This window comes from Poromitra crassiceps, assembly GCF_964638095.1.
Source record: "Poromitra crassiceps genome assembly, chromosome: 18".
Lineage (NCBI taxonomy): Eukaryota > Metazoa > Chordata > Actinopteri > Beryciformes > Melamphaidae > Poromitra > Poromitra crassiceps.
In genome coordinates, this window is record NC_139636.1 from 14,022,690 (window position 1) to 14,039,069 (window position 16,380).

The window sequence follows — 16,380 nt, forward strand, 5'->3', positions numbered from 1 at the left end:
TAAATAAATACACTTCCACGTGTTCCTGAAAAATGTATTTCCAAATAGGACTCATTATTATCCATAACTGGGGATGCGTGCGAGCACAGAAAACCTAATCTAGCAAAAGGAAACGAGCAAGCTAACAGATACTGGCTAGTCACAATTAGCTCGCAGAAAAACGCAATTTCCTCTGCAACACTTTTGGAAGCAGCGTAACTTGTCCGTGCATGTTTCACTAACATCGTGGCGTTTTTAGAGATGGTTGGTTACGTGAATAGCCACAACTATGTGCAACTGGGGATTTGCCATACCACTGGAGTCGCTTTCATTCATGGGCTATAGGAGCGGCTTCCCGGCTGCTGAGTGAAGTCAATTGTGACACTTAGTGGTAAAATTAGGTATACCGTTTTCGGTGTGATTTTCGGTATCATATCGAACCGGTGTAAAAAAAAATCAAACCGGCCCAACTCTATATATCAACATTTCTGCTCAATATCTCTCCCTCTCTCTCTCTCTCTCCATTTACCTCTCCCTCCCTCCCTCCCTCCCTCCCTCTCTCCCTCCCACCCTTTGTCCATTTTGCCTGTGATCAGCAATATCTGCAACGTGCAAATGGAAGCAAAGCTAAACTGTGTGAATGCTTGCATCATAGTCCTGGTTAGTAGGAAGCTTCTTACTAGCCTGCAGAAAACAGACATTGTTTTTATAGTGGTGCATGTAAATGCATGGCATCTGCTCTCTCTCCGCTTTCTCTCTTGAACATCTCATACATACACATGATCCTATAGTGGACCTACCTCCAGGTAAGGTACCGGAGCGACGGAGGGGAAGGGGTATTCCCTCAGCTGTCGTTCCTCATCCAGGAACTTGCCAGCCTTGCCGTTGTAAGCCGGCTGGAAGAGGCCATAGTTGAGTACATCCTTCAGGCTCTGGTTCAGAGTACACAGGATCCGCTGTTTGGACAGCCAGATGGGAACGTCCACGTTGAATTTCATGCATTTCTGCAGAGACAAGAGTAGAGAAGAGAAGGTTACGCATCTGTCATTTTCTGTAACTCTCACTCATCTGTTGTTGTCACTCATCTGTGTTGGGGGGTAGCATGTTACTGTAATCACATTACATTTATCTTTAACAAGTAGTGTAAGATTCAAGATTCAATGAATGTATTGCCATGTCAGCATAGGTGACAGGAATTTGTCTTGGTTCACTCGCAGACACAAGACAAAGACAGTGCAGCAGCAGCACACCATATACAAACAATAACCATTAAACACAAGGAAAAATTTACATTCAGGAACAGTATCCAGCAGTGATGTATTCAGCAGAAGTGCATACAGGTTAAAGTGCTATAGGTCAAACGTAGTCAATGAATCAGTGCAAGTTCAGATGTCTAATGGCTTGGAGGTACAGTAGGTGCTATCTCTGAAGCGAGATGTTTTGCACTTGATGCTTCTGTATCTCCTGACATCAAGCTGAGTCAACCTGAAGCAAGCAGCAGGTAACGTCAAAAGCAGAGATAAACAGGCCTGGTGCTTCGTCAACAGAGGAAATGTTGCCCGTTTGCTTCTACAGTCTACTTTCCGAAACATACAAAGATCTTGTGTATGTCCTCCATATGTAAGGTTTATTAGTGTTATATTGTTGTTGTAACTAGTGAATAATCTGACAATGCATCTCAGGCGATGTTGAGGAGTACCACAAAAGTAATGTAACAAGTAGTGTAACAAATTACTTTGTCCAGGGAGTAATTAAGTAAAGTAAGGCATTACTTTTTTATGTAACGTGTAATGTGTAAAATTGTACATTACTTTTTTGAGTAACGACCTCCAACACTGCTCATTACACTTTCGTGAAGCAAAAATAAGAGATTTGAGGAGACTTTGCTGATTAGACTTTCCTGATTAACAAACACAGCATTGGGATGCTGAGCAGTGTACTAGAATATTAAACAGGATCTAATTCATTGTTTATCAGCACAGCATTTATTGAACAATGTCACAGTCGTGGGAGAAGATAATGCCAGCTAATTTCCTAAACAAGTCACACAGGTATCATAGCAGTTCATCATTAACGGACAATTTCCTCTGCTAATGTTCACAAAAGGTCATCCTAAAAGCCCTTGGCCAAGGCAGTTACAGCACTCAAGCAACCAAAAACGAATTATCTCCCGAGTCCTATCGTGCAACAAGGTGTACGTTAGGACAATATGACATTTCACAGTACGATATGGTACGCATCTACCAAAGATATCACAGGATATGGTATTCATCAGTATTAATTTTGTCCAAACCTTTTAATTAAATGTAAAACAAGTATTTTGCTTTGAAGAACAATATTGCTTTATTGAACTTAAACTAAAACTATTAAGAGATCGTTTACGCAAGGGTCCTCCATTATGAACGTACGAACGGTATATTGTTACATCCCTAGTGTACGTCTTTAAATTTGAATAAGGCTACATCTGAGTGTGCATTACTGATTACTCATGCTCAGTCTGAATATGAAATGATATTGAGGTTAAGTAGCCAGAGCTGGAGCAGAGAATCAACTGGCCAAGAATACAGTATATGACTCCTCCACCTATTAGCTCACAGTAGCTACAGTATGTCTGCTGTCTCCAGCCACACATCAAACAGTTCATAGGTAGGGACAACCCAAGGCTTTGGAGACTCCCTCAGTAGACAAATGTGACAAATAAAATCCACTCTGTTGACTTTTCTGCTCTGATAAGCAACAGTATATACGTATAATATATAGACTGAAACCAAAAAGCCCTGTGAGGATATCAATTCAGCTTGTGTTCTCTCTCCCATATCAAATACGATAAAGGTGTGTTAAATGTTAACTGGACACAAACTGGGTAATTCTGCTATCGTGCTGCTTTAAAGGCATCACGTAAATTACTGCACTATCTGCCTTCTAGTCTGTCCAGCGGTCTAATGCTCCGTGGCTGAAGTGGGCGAGCAGAGCACTTCCACCTAGTTACCACATTGTGGAGCCTGAGCTACAGGAAAGAGAGAGAGAGAGAGAGCGAGAGAGAGAGAGAGAGAGAGAGAGAGAGAGAGAGAGAGAGAGAGAGAGCGAGAGAGAGAGCGAGTGTGTGTGTGTGTGTGTTTGTGTGAGTGAGAGAGAGAGAGAGAGAGAGAGAGAGAGAGAGTGTGTGTGTGTGTGTGTGTGTGTGTGTGTGTGTGTGTGTGTGTGTGACATGTGTGTGTGAGTGAGTGAGAGAGAGCGCAAAACCCACAAGTAATAAATCAATCACTGCTGCCTGCAGAATCGATTCAGAACCTCAACTCTATCCTGTTCAGCACCACTATGCTACTGACGCTCACACACAGCTGTCGAGAAATGGCATCTTCTCTGCAACGCAGAACAAGCAGCAATCACACTATAGATATACAGAGGCAGTCAGAGGCAGTCAGAGGCAGGCTGAGGCAGGCTGGTTTTGACTGAAACATCAGTACATTCATTTCAAACTCCCAACTAACGTCTTTAAGAACGATCCCCCTCCTGCCTGCAAACAGCCTATGGCTATGGCTCTTTATTGTACTATACACTCTAATTCTCCAGCAGCCCACTAGGAGTCGTGTGTCTGGGTTGGTCTGCTTCCACAGAGATAGGAAGTTGTTTTTCCCCAAATGTAAGACAAGTGACATCAAATACAGCTTTGAAAAGCTGCCTCTTCACTGTGAGATAAGTTCAGTCCATGTTGTGAAAGTGAGAGACGATGGAGAGTTCGGGGATGGGGGGGGTGGTGGGTGGAGTCATTTATTTATTTTTTCCAATTTTATCCCATTTTCTCCCCAATTGCACTTCGCCAATTATCCCCCCCTGCTGCCTCGGTCGCTGCTCTGCCGATCTGGGGAGAACCGAGACTAGCACCATGCTTCCTCCAAGACATGAGCAGTAGCCAGCCGCTTCTTTTCACCTGACAGCGGGAGCTTCGCCGGTAGGACGTAGCACGTGGGAGGATCACACTATTCCAACCAGTTCCCTTCCCTCTGAACAGGCGCCCCGATCGACCAGAGGAGGCGCTAGTGCAGCGACCAGCACAACACCCTCAATCCGGCTTCCCTCCTGCAGACACCAGCCAATTGTGCCTGTATGGACGATGATCAAGCCGGCGAGGATGCGAACGTGCAACCCCGCTGTTGGTAGGCAGGGATTTTACCGCTACACTACCCGGACGCCCCCTAGGGGGGAATTAAGGGGCTACTCGGGAGAGTCTTCTGGAAATGGGGAGATCTCGTCATCTCGTCAATGGGGCCTGTAGTTAATTACAAAATAATGGTGGCATACAGTATGCAGTCTGGAACCCTGACAGACAGCCACATACACATTAACATCATAGTGATATAATGCTTTAATTTCCATCAAATATCATTGTTAATCCTAATGGGATCCATTGCTGATTATCCTGCATAGCCCAAGATATTCACCCATAATTCAATCTTGACGATAATTGGCTTTTGTATTGATCCATCCTGAATCTGTTACTTGAAGTGGAACTAATCCCGATCAACCACGTGTGTGTGTGTGTGTGTGTGTGTGTGTGTGTGTGTGTGTGTGTGCACCTTGTCTCATTTTGAGTACTGTGCGCTTGTGAAAAATGCATGAAGCATCTTTGAGATAAACGTTTAAGGGCACCAAATATAACTCAAACTCTGGTTTTACGCCTGTCTGTCTAGTCTAGGGCAGTGGTTCTCAAATGGGGGTCCGGGGACCCCCAGGGGTCCTTGAGGGGGTTCCAGGGGGTCCCCAGCCAAAAGGGGGGTAATTTATTTGAGCTATAATTCCATTCATAAGTAACACAATGGCTATTTTGGTCATGGGTTTTATACACTTTCTGTAATAAAACAATCAATCTTATTATCATATGGGGGACTGTGGGACAAAATCCTATCAAATGGGGGTCCGTGGTCTAATTTTTGTCAGTTTAGGCCCTAAACTGACAAAAACAAATTCACATGAAGGACCCCTAAACTTTAGGGGTCCTTCATGTGAAAGAATTTGAGAACCACTGGTCTAGGGGGCGGGCTTGATTGGCAATAAGGAAGTGATTTGAAGTTGCCCCTAAGTTCCTAAAGGCCTAAACATGGTCGTCCGTCCGCCTCGAATCGGAGCCGTCTCGCCGTCTGGCGGCGCCAGCGAGCCCTACATGCTCAGACGCCACTATGCCCTCCCTCCTCCCACCCTCCCTCCTCCTGTGGGAGCTCCGTGTGAAAATGGCGGAGATTGTGTGCCAGGCAGTCTGAATGAAATTGAATGTAACGTTCCCAATTCTATGTATTAAATTCTAAAAAACGACCCTCAACATTTGGGAAGGCTAAGCCGCACAACTAGTTCGTTATAATCTAACGTCATGCTTTGAAAGGCGACTTTACGACGAAGAGCCAAGGCAACGGCCAGTCACAACTCTCCTGCAGCTGACGTCACGCACGTATCGTCGCCGTGAGGTCTCATTTTCGAGCAGCCCCCGTCAGCCGACGGCGCCCCCTCCCCGTAGGACGGCGCTCCACCCGCCGTCATACGGGGAGGGCGGGGCGAGGCTCTGACGGACGACCATGTTTAGGCCTTTAGAAGAAGCCCATTCATTCATCAAAAAGATACGCACAAGACAAGCTAAACAGACACCGAAATGTCCTGGTATGTCATAAGCTTCATGGATTAGTTAAAAAAGAAGAAGGAAAAGACAGTCCAAGCTACCAAAGTCACCTTGACGAGTGATTAAGTAGCCTAATTAGGGAACGTGAAGACTGATATCTAAATACAATAAAACTAGTAGGGAGCACAGCCACTCTGGACTAAGCTGTGAGAGATAAAACAGCTCCTTGCAGTGAACATCATCCCCCTCTGAGTATACTGGCTTTGAACAATGTCATAATACCTCCAGCAACTGTCAGAGCCTGGACACATCACTGAGCACAAAGTCATTCTCTAGTGTTGGCAGCACACGGACTATTGGGTAACAGCACCAACGTTTTACAAAAAGAAAACAGAATGTTTTTTTTGGGGTCCAAATCAAATGTTTTATGGTCACGGTCATCTCGTACAGTAGTTTGTTGGAGGCTTAAAACTCATAGCCTCCTAATTGGTGCTGATAGTACTAGTGTGGTTTCCTGTGCAATTTTGGGAAGGAAACCATTAGAAGTGTTCACATGATTCATATGAATTAAAGCTATTCATATAACGTACAGTAATCCGGCAAGATACAGTAAGTATTCTTATGATAGCACCATATAAGCCTCATACTGACAAAGCGTGCTAAGAGCCCGATTCATGTGCAACAACTTCCTTACTGACAGGGCTGTTGTGGTAAATACAGCACGGGGTGAGTCGTTTACTCACCTGTTTCCCCTCATTGATTGATACAGGTGATCTGTACAGGTACTGTACAGGTGAGTAAACTCTCTGCCTTATTTCAAAGAGGGGGGTAAACTGTGTTTACTTGCGTTTACCCTCCACTATGCCCCTGCTTACTTTTTTCTGATTATATCCCTATTTTCTCCCCAATTGTACTTGGCCAATTCCCCCTGCTGCCCTGGTCGCTGCCCCACCCTCTGCAGATCTGGGGAGAGCCGTAGACACACACATGCTTCCTCCGATACATGTGCCAGTTGCCAGTCGCTTCTTTTTACCTGACAGCGGGGAGCTTCGCCGGCAGGACGTAGCAGGTGGGAGGATCACGCTATTACCACGAGTTCCCTTCCGCCTCAAACAGGCGCCCCGGCCGACCAGAGGAGGCGCTAGTGCAGCGACCCACTACACCCCTGCTTACTAGTCTCGTTGGCCAGCCTCCTCTCCCTTCCGTCCGAGGAGTCTGGCGCCACAGGTCTCTCCATAGTGGGATTGCGATGGGCGGCGCTTAGCGGCAGTGCCCTTGGAAAATAGTTTCCATCAATCCAATTTGCCGTTTTCAGCGTGTAGCAACGAGCTAGCATGTAGCAGAGCCGTATAGATAGAAGAGTCCCGACATCTCCATTCACCCCAATGGATCAGTTTTTTAGGGTGTATTCACACCTATCTCGTTTGGAGCAGTTGTTCCGAAACAGAGAGCATTTTCCCCCTTGGTGCGGTTCGTTTGGGGGAGTGTGAACACAGCAATCGCACTCGGATGCGGGACAAAACAAGCGGACCGAGATCGCCAAGAAAGGGTGGTCTCGGTCCGCTTTAAACAAACTCTGGTGCGGTTCGTTTGTGGTGAGAACGTGAGCCGACCTCGATCCGCCACAACAGCAGTAAACGGTGCGCATTTTTGGATGAACCAGCTGCCGTAGTCAGCTGCGCTGTGCGTAATGGCCTGAAGAACGAACATTTTTATCGTTTAAAAACAACATCTTTCAGATCCTGTTTTGGCGACTTGTGACTTGCATCGCTAAACTTTGGGGGATTTTTGGATCATCACATCAGCAGTTTGAACTCAATCAACTTACCTCGGACCATGGGAAGCAACGTTAATGTGTTGAATCTCTACGGATTTTGCCTGTAAATTGTGTGCGGTGTGCGGGTGCTGCTGGCTCCCTCTCTCCCTCCCTCTCTCTCGCTCTCTCTGGTCTCCATTCAATAAATGAAAACAAATCGTGGTAATCAGAGCCAGCCTTCTTTGTGATAAGATTGTCTGGTTCAATCAGACAATCAGACTGATTGCATGTCTTCCTCGAAATGTCCGTTATTATTAAATTATTTATTAATATTTTATTCCTGACAGGACAGGTGTTCATATAGCCTATGTCTCGGCTAATCCTCGTCTCCGTGATAGTAGCCTAATAGCAGAATTTGCGAGGGTCTTTGATCTTCTATCTCCAAATTCCCGATAGCCTAAATAGGCTAAATAAATACATTACATAGGCTACATAGCATACATTAATATGTATCTCTCTCTCTCTCCCGATCCCTCCCTCTTTCTTTCTCTCTCTCTCTCTCTCTCCTCGCACGGCGGACGCCCGACATAGCCTAAAATGTAGGTCTAACAAAACACATTTTTATAATCATATAGGAAAATCTCTGGGAATTATTTTGTCCATCCCGAGAGGCTATTAGCCTATCAGAGTGTCTGCTGGCCAATCCAGGAAGTTTGACAATACTATTTGGACCGTTTCATTTGTGGCTGTGTGAACACAAACGAACCAAGGCACAAATGCAACAATTGTATCAATTAAGTACCTGAATCGGAACAAAGCAAACGACCTACAGGTGTGAATACACCCACTCTCAAGAGTTCCAGGAAGTAAGGTCCTGGATTAAGCAGCACTGTCGAGTTGCAGCAAAATGGACAGTTTGTGTTGTACTCTGAAAGGGTTTTTTCCCCCTTGAATCAAATTGTACATTATCAGCTTTATTTTAGCATGCAAAAGTAGCGCGAGATCCATTCCTGGCTGTTCATTGGCTAATGAGTCTTGCATTTTGGTCCTCCGCTGACACCACTCTCTCTCTAGAGGACACTAGCATGTAGGTTTCTGCCATTAGCTTGCTAGCTAGTTAGCGTTGTTGTTTTCACTGAGGCGGCAGGGCACTATTTACAGCGACACACAGGGAGGAGGGAGCGGAAGCCGCTCTGATTGACATGGTCGGAGCCAATGACAGAGTTTGTAATAAGCCGGGAGTGGACATCCGGCTGCCACCGAAACATTCGCTCCTATGGGAGAGCAGCTATAGAGCAGGGGAGGGCTTATCCCAGTTGCCTGTTTCCACGGCGCCAGACTCCTCGGACGGAAGGGAGAGGAGGCTGGCCTGCTTACTGACTACTACAGTATAAGCATTAATTAGGAAAAACCTAGTGAACTCTGGTTTGGACTTTGAGCGGACTGCGGCCTTTGCAGTGTGGATGCGCCCTGAAGCAATTTATTAATAGTTAATGTGTGTTCCCTAATCTAAAGTGTTATTTAAATTTAGTCATTACCTATTCACCTTCATGTCAGTGGAGATAATGAGGTGAATATTGAAAGTGTAATTATTTGGCCTCAGAACACTTTGCTTATGCTGTTGGGAAGTTATTTTTTGTTCATTTTGTTTTGGAGAAGGCTGCTACAGAGCTGTGTACTGTATTACGTTGAATTTCTTCACCAGTGTTTAACCGACATTAGGGTGAGCAGACAATTACAATTTGCAATTTGGGGTGAACAATTCTTTTAATAGTGTTTTCATTTTGGGTATTAGTGCAGTGCCTGTTCCCCTCCCTCTCCTTCTCCCCATCCAGACATGCTCTCTCACTATTCTCTCACTAAAAATCATCCACACATCATGCTCTCTCACTATTCTCTCACTAAAACACATTCACACATCATGCTCTCTCACTATTATCTCACTAAAAATCATCCACACATCATGCTCTCTCGCTATTCTCTCACTAAAACACATCCACACATCATGCTCTCTCACTATTCTCTCACTAAAAATCATCCACACATCATGTTCTCTCACTATTCTCTCACTAAAACACATTCACACATCATGCTCTCTCACTATTCTCTCACTAAAACACATTCACACATCATGCTCTCTCACCATTCTCTCACTAAAAATCATCCACACATCATGTTCTCTCACTATTCTCTCACTAAAACACATTCACACATCATGCTCTCTCACTATTCTCTCACTAAAAGTCCATCCACACATCATGCTCTCTCACTATTCTCTCACTAAAACACATTCACACATCATGCTCTCTCACTATTCTCTCACTAAAAGTCCATTCACACATCATGCTCTCTCACCATTCTCTCACTAAAAATCCACCCACACATCATGCTCTCTCACTATTCTCTCACTAAAACATATCCACACATCATGCTCTCTCACTATTCTCTCACTAAAACACATTCACACATCATGCTCTCTCACTATTCTCTCACTAAAACACATCCACACATCATGCTCTCTCACTATTCTCTCACTAAAACACATCCACACATCATGCTCTCTCACTATTCTCTCACTAAAACACATTCACACATCATGCTCTCTCACTATTCTCTCACTAAAACACATCCACACATCATGCTCTCTCACTATTCTCTCACTAAAACACATTCACACATCATGCTCTCTCACTATTCTCTCACTAAAAGTCCATCCACACATCATGCTCTCTCACTATTCTCTCACTAAAACACATTCACACATCATGCTCTCTCACTATTCTCTCACTAAAAGTCCATTCACACATCATGCTCTCTCACCATTCTCTCACTAAAAATCCACCCACACATCATGCTCTCTCACTATTCTCTCACTAAAACATATCCACACATCATGCTCTCTCACTATTCTCTCACTAAAACACATTCACACATCATGCTCTCTCACTATTCTCTCACTAAAACACATCCACACATCATGCTCTCTCACTATTCTCTCACTAAAACACATCCACACATCATGCTCTCTCACTATTCTCTCACTAAAACACATTCACACATCATGCTCTCTCACTATTCTCTCACTAAAAGTCCATCCACACATCATGCTCTCTCACTATTCTCTCACTAAAACACATTCACACATCATGCTCTCTCACTATTCTCTCACTAAAAGTCCATTCACACATCATGCTCTCTCACCATTCTCTCACTAAAAATCCACCCACACATCATGCTCTCTCACTATTCTCTCACTAAAACACATTCACACATCATGCTCTCTCACTATTCTCTCACTAAAACACATCCACACATCATGCTCTCTCACTATTCTCTCACTAAAACACATCCACACATCATGCTCTCTCACTATTCTCTCACTAAAACACATTCACACATCATGCTCTCTCACTATTCTCTCACTAAAACACATCCACACATCATGCTCTCTCACTATTCTCTCACTAAAACACATTCACACATCATGCTCTCTCACTATTCTCTCACTAAAACACATCCACACATCATGCTCTCTCACTATTCTCTCACTAAAACACATCCACACATCATGCTCTCTCACTATTCTCTCACTAAAAATCATCCACACATCATGCTCTCTCACTATTCTCTCACTAAAAATCATCCACACATCATGCTCTCTCACTATTCTCTCACTAAAAATCATCCACACATCATGCTCTCTCACTATTCTCTCACTAAAACACATCACACATCATGCTCTCTCACCATTCTCTCACTAAAAATCATCCACACATCATGTTCTCTCACTATTCTCTCACTAAAACACATCCACACATCATGCTCTCTCACTATTCTCTCACTAAAACACATTCACACATCATGCTCTCTCACTATTCTCTCACTAAAACACATCCACACATCATGCTCTCTCACTATTCTCTCACTAAAAATCATCCACACATCATGCTCTCTCACTATTCTCTCACTAAAAATCATCCACACATCATGCTCTCTCACTATTCTCTCACTAAAAATCATCCACACATCATGCTCTCTCACTATTCTCTCACTAAAACACATCCACACATCATGCTCTCTCACCATTCTCTCACTAAAAATCATCCACACATCATGTTCTCTCACTATTCTCTCACTAAAAATCATCCACACATCATGCTCTCTCACTATTCTCTCACTAAAACACATCCACACATCATGCTCTCTCTCACTATTCTCTCACTAAAAATCATCCACACATCATGCTCTCTCACTATTCTCTCACTAAAAATCCAATATTAGAATAATAAAGCCACTGAAAATCGAATTCTATTATAGAGGAAGACTGACAGCCCTAGAAAACGCTTCAAAAGTCATAAAAGTGGTCCTCATTTGTGAAGATTATCTTGCTGAACACAAACCTCACTGTTTCATAAACTTGTGTTAACCACAGACCTTATTTCATGCATTTAACCAAAATTAAAAACTGTCAATTGCCTTTGACAGCTTCCACTGCATCTGTGAATGTGTAATGGTGGGGGAGATGTTGCTGAAAACAAGACAGTGTGCTTAGCAGGCCCAGGTAAGTAAAGGCTCTGCTTAATGAAAGGTTTCAATCTCCATCTCCCCTGCTATTCCTCTCCTCTCTGCTCTCCATTCCCTCTCATCTCCCCTTCTCCACACTCACACGTTTGAACTGCAATGCAGAGCCAGCCTAACTGATGCATTCAGAGAGAGGGAGAGAGAGAGTGCAGCAGAGAGGAAGAGAGACAAATAGAAGGACTGGTTGAGAGAGAGAGAGAGAGAGAGAGAGAGAGAGGGAGAGAGAGGGAGAAGCTATAGGCCAGGGCATGTGAAAGAATACTTTATAGACCCCAACAGCAGGATATCGTTCAGCTATTGAGTATGTGTGTGTGTGTGTGTGTGTGTGTGTGTGTGTGTGTGTGTGTGTGTGTGCGTGTGCGTGCGTGCGTGTGCGTGTGCGCGTGTGTATGTGAGTGTGTGATATGCATGTGTGTGTGTGTGTGTGTGTGTGTGCGTGTATGTGTGATGCCCTTCGGGCCTTCGGCTAAAGGTTCCAAGGGCTACGAGAAACAGATATAAACTGTCTTTCGTTCCTGTTTCCATCACAGCTTTAAATGCTGCTGAGAGGAGGAGATAGTGCACTCTCTCTCTCTCTCTCTGTGTCTCGCTCTCTTTTCTCTGTCTCTCGTGCAGCTTAAACGCTGCTGGGCGGAGGAGATGATGCACTCTCTCTCCTTGTCTCTCTTCTTAGGTAGGTATTGCTGCTATAAATATTCTTTATATATTTTATATTCGAGATATATCTTTATTATTTTTTACCTACCTATTTATGTGAGCTCAAATAGTCCTGGACTCTTATTACTTTTAAGTTCATGTACGTGTCTTTTACTACGGTACTTTTAAGTACATTGTACGTGTCTTTACTACTTTTAAGTACATCGTACAGATCCCCTGAGGTGTGTTTTTATTTTGTTTTTATTTTACTTTTATCCTGTGTTTACTTGATCCTTTTTCTGCTGGAAAACTGCTGCCATGCTCCATGTTTGTTTTAATTTGTTCATGTTTTGTTTTTTCATGTATTCGCTATGCTTTTTATGTCTGCTGCACACAAATTGCCCTTCGGGGACAAATAATAAACTTGAATCTTGAATCTTGTGTGTGTGTGTGTGTGTGTGTGTGTGAGTGTGTGATATGCATGTGTGTTTGTGTGTGTGTGTGCGTGTGTGATGTGTGTGTGTGTGTGTGTGTGTGTGTGTGTGTATGTATGTTTATTTATGCATGTACGTGTGACGTGTGCATACATACCCCTGCATGTGCAGTGACACCAAATCCCCACTGAGATGACCAGTGTGCGCTCATCCTTTCTTCTAGTGTGCCGTGTTCAACCATGTGCAACTACATTCTCATGCTCGAAAGCACCAATCTTGACCCTGCGTCATATAGAGCATAGCAATACTACAACAAACCCCTGGAGGAAAGAGGAAACTGTCACAACACAAGCATCAGCCAAATGGTGAGATCTTCTATACCCAGAGAGACCTTTCATATTCGAGACACCCCACTCCAGGCTCCGTCAATTGTAAGAAATGGAGCTCCTCCGGTTTCCTAAATGGGCGTGGTTCTCCGCTTTTGATTGGCTGTCTGTCAATGGTATGACAACTTCATTGGCTGACCAGTCTCCTAAGGGGGCGTGGCAGTGGTGAAACCTCCGTGGCACAGATACAGGAAGTGACTGGAAGTTGGGGTAGTCTTTATCTATATTAAAGGTCTCTAGTATACCTCACTGTGAGAATCGGGTCCTATTCCTCAATGTGTTAACTTCCAGTGTTATTTCACTTCTACATTTAAACACATGATGTGGACAGGCTCAATAGAATCGGCCCTATACACATTTAGTGGTTTGCTACAATTACATTGTAGGCATCTAGTTGGAGTTTGTATCAGATCAGCTCACAATCAGGGCAACAGTAGAATATGAAGCTTCAATTCCTATAGAAACAGTCCGCATTTCTGGGAACGCCCACAAAATGTTAAACGGCTGGCGCGTGAGTGGGGTAAAACCGCCCATATATCTCATGGGCTGACTCACCAAAAGACGGTGCTGCGGCTCTAAACTACATGTTTGGGGCTCTAGAGCAGAACACAAGACGTCTGCTCAGATGTGCGTCTACTGCGGTGGTTAAATCCCCGATCGTGTCTGCCTGGGCTGGGCTATCAGCTAAATTCTAACTTTGCTGAATGATAGAACGGGGGTTTTTACCCCACCCTGACCACGCCCCCAGCCAGGCTGAGCCAGCTAAACCAGCGTCTATGACGAGGCGTGGCCTCAACCTATAGCAAAAACAAGCAACCGATAGTAAGGAGTGCAAGCCTGAGAGCCACAGTGGTGCCTCTATCATGGAAGAGAGCAATGCTGGGAGAAGAAATCAAAGAGCTAAGGAGAGGCTTCTAAGAGCATATTAGAGAGAGTGAATGAGGAGACTCCAGCAGAGTGGACATGATTCAGTGAGGAGCCGAGCGGGCAGTGTGGGATACTCCACTCCCGCTGCATGGGCAAAGGCTGGCCGTGCAACCTGAAGGGGGCGCCCGGCCGCCCGTGACAGATTCCTGTGAAGAATGCCGAAGCACATTCTCCATGTTAAAGTGTCCGTTTTGTTCCGGTTTGTCAGCGCTCACATGGGGGCGGGCCGGTCGGCCACTATGGCTTTTGTGAGTTCATCAATATCCCTCTGTGTCAAACTCATTCACACACTGGCTGAGATCACAGACACCCCGGGGGTGATACATCACTCCCCTCTGTCCCCCTCTCTGCCTTTCACACTCTTTCATCAAAGGCCAGCGCCTGGACCATTTGTCTGTTTAAATGAGGGGCATAAGTGAAGCATGATTGGATGAGAGAGCAGGGTATCGAGGAAGGAGATGAGAGGAGAGCAGAGACCAGCTGGAGGTTCTGGAACATGGTGGGCAGGGTCCATGACGTCTTCTTTTTTTTTTTGCTGGTGAGTGAAGCAAATGTACCAGCCACTTGCATATTTTACCAGCATTTGACTGGTGGTGGCTGGTGCTAATTTTGGACCCTGGTGGTGGGACATTGAATAGGGGAGGAGTGAAGGAGGAGGATTCTGTTTCTTCTGTTTTCACTGGCTCACTATTGGAGGACTGATGGCTAGACACAGATCGACACAGATCGTCAAGGTACTTGGAGGGTACGGCTAACTCAGTGCGATGCTATTAATCTTTCTTTAAGCCTGTTTAGAATGACAAAGTTATTGATACTTACAAATGTACAGTTTGTTGATAGCAGAGCACCAAACTATAAACGATGTGGTTTGAATGGGGATGTGCTGGACAATTGTGTGTCCACCTTTGCATGTGCAAATTAAACAGGATATGTGAGGAACTATATTCTTCATGCAATTTACAGTGTTGGGAGACAAAAGAAAGACACAAAACGGAATAGGTCTTGGCCAGTTGCACTAACTGATTAAGCAGTCTGGTCCCGCAAGCTCTGCATGCCACCACGTTAATTAACTGAATTATATGATTCTATACTCTGCATTTGTCCTCCTACACAAAGGAGACTAGCTGCACGAACAAACTCATGCACAGAGAGAGCATTTGAATGTAACAGCTACTGTAGGGTTAGGCTCAAAGTGGTTTGGCTCAAAGTGGTTTGGCTTGACTTTCAAATGCAAAGCATAAAGCAAGTGTGAAAAAACAAGCTCCAGCAAGTCAAGTGTAAACGGAGCGACTGAGCGGAAGACAACGCATCCATACACGCATCATGCACGCACAAACACGTTACGTCAGCACACATCTGAACTCGATCGAGACACCGCCCACATAAGATGCTTTGCCCTTAAAATGTCTCCAGCATCTAGTGATTTCCTTGTCGATATATTTGTATGTATAGCTTTACTCATGTGGTTTTATATTTGATTATGTTTCTTTTTGGGTATGTCCTGTGGGGTGTATTTTAATATAAAAGCCGCCTGTGGACAGGTGTTGAAAATTATTAGTGTTCCGCTATAAACACTAAACACTGTGTATCTGGTTGTTGTGCATACATGCATGTTACATCTCCAATGCTCTGTGAAGTCTATATGAAATTAACTTAACTTTAACCTTGTTTGTGTGTGTGTTTGATCATGTGTGTGTGTGTGTGTGTGTGTGTGTGTGTGTGTGTGTGTGTGTGTGTGTGTGTGTGTGTGTGTGTGTATCATGTATATGCAGGCCTGCATGAGGCATGGAGCAGGACATGACTACATTATATCTGTCTGCAAAAAGGCACAGATGGCATGAAGTGGGATCTGTGACAAATGAGGAGAGACTGGCCATTGTTGCTGCCTTTCAGTGGCGTGCTGATGCCTTGACAGAGGAGAGAATGGAGAATGAAGCATGGTGTTGAAATGAAGTGCGAGAAGAAAGCCCAGTGCTGAGATGATGGAGTGTAATGACTCTCACACAGCCCGGTCTCCATCTCCCCAAGACCTCTGGCTGCCGCTGCCCAAACGACATACGCACTAATTAACAG

At 44.5% G+C, this 16,380-nt stretch overlaps 1 protein-coding gene across 1 annotated transcript in view; it reads right to left on the reverse strand.

Moving 5' to 3' along the window:
- shank3a (SH3 and multiple ankyrin repeat domains 3a) overlaps positions 1 to 16,380 on the reverse strand; it is a gene marked incomplete at both ends in the record, with an annotated part of 250,396 nt that overhangs the window by 206,994 nt on the left and 27,022 nt on the right. The window contains one exon of the mRNA XM_083654717.1: positions 780 to 983. Coding sequence (XP_083510843.1) covers positions 780 to 983 — 204 coding nt within the window. The remainder of the gene's footprint in view (positions 1 to 779; positions 984 to 16,380) is intronic.